The following is a 6,260-nucleotide window of genomic DNA, read 5'->3' as shown; positions in this document are numbered from 1 at the left end:
TTTTTAAAAAGTTATAGTTCGTCAAAACTAGAAATTACAAAATTATTTTCAAAGGAACTAATTTCACCTACCTGCTAATTCGGACGAAATATCAAAACTAAATGAACTTCTTTCTTGATGAATGATATGGACAGGCATCTTGTCAAATCTTGTGTGTATTTTTGTCATTTTATGTATGATTTTAGCCCAAATTAAACAAAAATAAGTTTTGCGAGTTACAAATTACACATATGTTAACCTGCAAATCGAGGAAAGGAGGTGATTCTGTAATTGAATCAGTATTGCTCTGAAAGTAAGTCGAATGATTCCATTTTTTTCTGGGACTTTTGATTTAGAACGGATCAGTACCAATTAATGTTTTCATAAAACAACTGTGGACATAAATATCATGCAGAAACGTGAAAAACAATATTATGACCCCAAAGTTTAGGCGCGCAACACTGAGCGTGAGGTCTGTATTATACGAAGTTTTTATTGAATGATATAGTATCAATTGTTCTAGTATCCTCATTATTTTTGCTAAAAGATACTTTAAAAGACTAATGACATTTTTTATGAAATGTTTACTTACATCTATGATTCTATGATAAAAGGTGTGATTGACTCATTTATGAGATCTCACACTAAGTCATAACAATATTGACGTATTAGCTCGTTTAACACATAATCAACGCCTTCCCGTTGTTTATAGTCTAATTTACCGAGGGGCACAGTACAGATGTGCAAGTGCTGAACGCCGTCTCGGTATATCCGATGAACATCTTATAAACTAAAAAAGGCACTTTTAGAATTGTTTTGATATATTTTTATTACTGGTCCATACAACATGATGATCAGAATCATGCTGAACTTTTATTTATAAAATAATAATGAACCGGTTATCATGCTGATATTTGGCGTCATTATAGTCTCTCACCGGTGCGTGCATCAATATTCATTGATAATTATTATGCTATTCTTCAGAGAACAATGAACCGGATGTCATGATGATGTTTAATATCATTATGGTCTCTCACTGGTGCATGCTTCAATATTAATTAATAATTTCATTCATCAAATAATAATGGACCGGACCTCATGCTGATAATTGACGTCATCATGGTCTCTTATTGGTCCAGGCATCAATATCCATTGATAATAATTATACAGAACCTCGTTCATCAGAGAATAATCAACCGGACGTCATCCTGGTATTTGATGCGTGAATGTTTTCTCAATGGTCCAGTTTAACATGATTTGTACACAAAATGAACGTGTAAATAAACATGCAAAATAAAACTGTGAAAGAAGTAGAGCAACAAGAAAATAATCATCAAGGGCCCAACGAAACAGGCAAGAAGAAAAATATCAAAACAGCTCAATCAACGTGGGCTTTTAAAAGTGCCCATCATGAGTCTTCAACATCAATCAAATAGAAAAGCGTAGCTCGCTAATGTAAAATGAAAATTGTATGACGAACATTCGCTGTGTAACAGAATAAAAATTACGTCTTCAAGTCAGTCATCTCTTTATGCCAGGTAACACGTACTTGAAAATTAGAATTATTAAAAAAATGATGCACATATTGATATAAAATTCTTTAACAAATTAATTTATTTCCATTGCAATTTTCCTAATTAACTATGTTGCAAGTGTGCATGTATACCACTGAAACTTCTTTCTCCTTTATTCAGTTCAAAAGGAAAAGTAATTCTTGTTTTGAATAATATTTTCATTTTAATGCACAGGATGTATATAATTTAAGCTGTCATTGTCTCCTTCAATTGCATCCGCCTGTGGTTTAAACTGCATTTCAATGTTTAATACAGACGGATTTGTGTTGCAATTATCTTCTTCAGACTTTTGTGGTGTTGCGTTAATGTCATTGGCATCTATTTCCTTATTTCTTGTGGACATCAAATCTTTGTTTAGTGTTCTATTTGAATCTCTTGGGCGTGTAGCTAAAATAAAAAAAAGATACATATGAAACTGGAAATTGCATGTTCCGAAAAAGCAGCCTCCCCAAAGCATGCAGATGTGCACACTACCAACACACACACACACACAAACACACACACACACACACACACACACACACACACATACATAAAAAAGCACATACACACAGAAATTGAGAGAGAGTAAAAGCACGAGGACAAAACGGGCAAATAAGGGAACACAGTGGGGCACCACTGAAATGGTCAAAGGCAGAAATACTACTGGGGAGCTTAAAACGATGCTTAAACCGCACCAACCACACTCTTACCTCTTACCCGCATAATGTTCCAAACAATCGGAAACACTCGGGACAGTTTAAATAAAAGTAATCCCCGTCAGGGGAATCTCTAATACATGCAATGGAAACAAGAAGACATGGTTTGTAAATAACAAAAATGCTCCTGTATAATTACATAAAAGCAAACCTTCAGAACCAAAATCCTATGTACTTAACGCCTTTTCAGGAAACAGGGCATCAAGAGAATCGTCTTTAAGGGTCCGACGAAACAGGTCAGAAGCGAAAATTCGAAACGGTTCAGTCCTGGTGAGATTCAAAAACCGCTTATCACAGAGTCCCCCTCCCACTTCCGTCAGACACAATCAAAAACGGAAGCGAAGTGTCCAACTTTAAACTGTTGGGTTGTAACTTCTTTTAAAACGTTTTATGATTTTACCAAAACTCCATAACCCAAGATCTTACGAAGTTTATAAATCACATTCCCGTACCTTCTACCAGAAGTGTTTAAAAACCAAATGAGAGCTAAGTCAGCCATTCTGTTATAACATCTGGATAGATTAGCTTCAGGAGATTCGGCATTCTTGACACAAGGTCTTGCATTTAACATTAGAATAACATGGTCATCATTGGTGTAGTTGCTTTTTATTTTGATATTATGATTTTTAATCACGTTTTTGTGAAGTATTCCATAATATTTTCTTGATTGGTTTGATATTTTTTATTTTTCTGTGAACATTAGCATTATCAGAACACATGTAACTGAATACAAGCGCTTTATTGTTTTCATTGCCCTCCGAGTGCAATGCAGACATCTGAGAGCGTTCGTACAAACACGAGTGTCTTTAATAGCTACTACAACTGCAAGTATTGATGCATAATTACCAGCAAAATCGTTATCATAAATAATACGCGTGTTAGATCCAGATTCATGTGTACTTCTCGGATGGGTGGCATCAATTTCTATGTATGAATAGCTCTCACTAACACGGTGTTTCTCTGTGTTATCTACAATTTTCAAAACAAGCCAGTATTACATCAGTGTACATGTTTAACCATATGCATTACTTACAATTTAACTATGGCTCTTATATCAAATTTAATTTTATATGAACTTTACACTTCAGCATCAATAACACAGTAATTAAATATCTCCTGTTTTAATACTGCATGATCAATCAAAACTACAAATCAATAAAAGTGGACACGATCGGTCATATTAAATCGGCCATTGCGATGTAAAGAAATATGCAAGAAATAAACAATTCCGTGTTCATTGAATTCAGAATGCAGTCTGGACATGTGTAAAATGCCGAAACAAAGAGACCGAGTGTCATTACTGGTTTCCGCATCTGCATCAACTTCGAAGGTCGTACTTGCACAATTGCCACCAGTTTCATTATCACAGCTGGTACTCATACTGGATCTGAAATCATGTGTACCCATCGGTGTGTGAGTTGTACCAACTTCTGTGTACAAATCGCTGCCAGAAAAATGTTTCATCGATGTATCTACAATTCAATACAAAATAAGTGCACATGTATTACTTTCAGTAACTTTTGGTATAATAATATATGCAAGATATTAGGTCACCTTTGTATCAAACAAATTTATATTAAGAAGATTTTTGAACGCGTGGGACTGAAGCATGCGTCATAGCAGTAGATTATGAATAAATGTATGCAAGAGAGATAATGAAAATTGCAACATCCCTCATGCCCCTAGCACTGGTTTAAGAGGAACTCTGTAACAATTCGAATTTGAATGAACTCCACGATCCTAAAGGACCAGACATAATGGCAACACATCGGGTGACATTACAGCCTGACTAGAATAGTAAAACATTGTATCATAAATATGTATATATTTTCATACCATTTATATTTAATATATCGTCATATAATGGCACTGCGCTCTCTCTTGTTGACATTTGAAGGCAGTTATAACGCTTCCCTTTGATTATTTTTCTAAAATAAGAAAATGAATTTATTGTGATGATTCACTCACTGCAATGATATGTTATACTTTCTACATTACTACAAAGCAGTTCCATATGTTACCGTATTCAACTAAAGTAGGTCGTTTAAATTGTTTTTATTAGAGTTCGTAAACAAATAGACATGCAAGATACATACCTTCTTATGAACCAAACAATAAAGACAAATACTAGAGATGTTACAACTCCAGCCAGACTGCTCGTCATGCCAACTAAAATACAATCTTGACCATTGTCTGTTGCTGAAATGTAATGATATTATCGGAATAAAAATGCCTTCCCAAAGATAAGGTTTATATTTCCCTCCCTTCGATTTTTTTATTGTTTTCGTTTTTCATATCATCAAAGTCGTCATTCATTCTTTTGATGTGCTTGGTGATGTGAAACTAGTAAAATAAGTCTCAATCAGATCAGAGACTGACTTTGGGTTTTTGAAGCGATGTTTTTTCAATACATTGAAAGCAGGTTTTTTATAGATTGCTCGAGTTTTGCGTTTTAAAATCTATTTATGTCTATAAAGCAAGGCGACCTTTCCATCCATAAATCATTAAAAAAATGAAGAATGTATTATAACTAAACTAGTGTTTCATTTATAGATATTTCTTATTATTGAAAAGAAGGAACATTAAAAAAACAGGACATCTTAACTGTGTTTTATAATTCGTGGTAACTCTGATGAGATCAATGTGTTTAATCATTTATCAAGCTAATTTCCGAAACTAAAGTATTTTGGTACTGTGTTCTAAGCATGAAACTGATTTCTAGAACATAAATTTAAAAAAATGATAATACATACTTGTATTGCAGAATGCTCCTTCGTATCCTGTTACACATCCCTGAGTACACTCCGATGTTTCCTTGTCACAAACACCGTTTTTACAAGTGTCAACACAGTTGAATTTACACGTGTGACCAAAGAAACCAGGAATACAACCACCATCACATTGGCCTAAATTCTGGTCACAAGATGTACCATTACAGTTGCTACTGCATGAAACGTTGCAACTATCACCATACCAACCAGAAACACATCCATTTTTACAGTAACCCGAATTTTGACAGCAAGATCTTTCTGAACACATGCTGCTGCAAGTTATATTACACGTATCGCCATACCAACCAGACAAACATCTTCCTTCGCAGTTGCCAGATTTTTGACGACACGATCTATTTTGACATGTGTTACTACAAGTTTTATTACACATGTCACCGTACCATCCAGACACACAGCCATAAATGCAATTTCCCGACAATCTATCACATCTATTTGTATTTGTATTTGAATCAAAACAGTTACTGTTACATTTATCAAAACAGGATGGACCAAAGTAACCTGCAATGCAAGGGTTCAAACAATTTCCGGTGTTTATATCACACGCAACTCTCCCGTTATCGTCTGGTAGGCAATGTCCGCATTTCTTTTTACAACGACGACCGAAGTAGCTATCAACGCAACCTTTTACACAGAATCCTGTGTACAGATCGCACTTCACTACACTGACATTATTCGGTAAACAGTATCCACATACAGTGTCGCAACTTGGATGGAAATACCCATCCACGTATTCGTTTACACATGTGCCATCGTACTTGCCACATCTTACCACGCCATGATTATCAGGTTTACAGTGTCTACATATAGTATCACAACGATGACCAAAATAGCCATCTTCACATCGATTAGCACATGTCCCAGAGTCAATGTCACATTTCAAAACGCCTTCACTGTCCGGTTCACAATGCGCACAACTTTTATTGCATGATCTTCCGTACAGACCTTTTTTACATTCAAAGCAAAATGTTTCGTCGAAACAAGAAACACATCCTTTTGGACATGACCTACACACTCCGGTAGGAAAATACTCATATTCGTGGCATCCAAAACATTTTGATTTGAAATACGTAAGCGATTCTCTATAACTGTTCAGGCAAATATAACAAGTGTCATTACTTACCAAACATGGAAGTCTACAGTGCTGTCTTAGCAAGCCACTTTCACATTCACAGCAAGAATCTCCGATTGAAGTAGATTGACGACACTGTTTTGGACAT

General features: G+C 35.2%; 1 protein-coding gene across 1 annotated transcript; it reads right to left on the bottom strand.

Moving 5' to 3' along the window:
• Positions 1-392: 392 nt before the first annotated feature.
• LOC128555832 (protein draper-like) lies at positions 393-5,752 on the bottom strand (the record flags this gene model as incomplete). The annotated part of the gene is made up of 6 exons (XM_053539525.1): positions 393-1,940; positions 3,098-3,220; positions 3,553-3,723; positions 4,088-4,179; positions 4,348-4,450; positions 5,005-5,752. Coding segments are annotated over 6 exons (1,461 nt in total), but the record flags the coding sequence as incomplete, so codon positions are not given.
• Between the last annotated feature and the right edge of the window lie 508 nt (positions 5,753-6,260).

This window comes from Mercenaria mercenaria, chromosome 3 (assembly GCF_021730395.1).
Source record: "Mercenaria mercenaria strain notata chromosome 3, MADL_Memer_1, whole genome shotgun sequence".
Lineage (NCBI taxonomy): Eukaryota > Metazoa > Mollusca > Bivalvia > Venerida > Veneridae > Mercenaria > Mercenaria mercenaria.
Note: the sequence above shows the minus strand (reverse complement) of the source record. Positions and strands in the feature narration are given on the sequence as shown.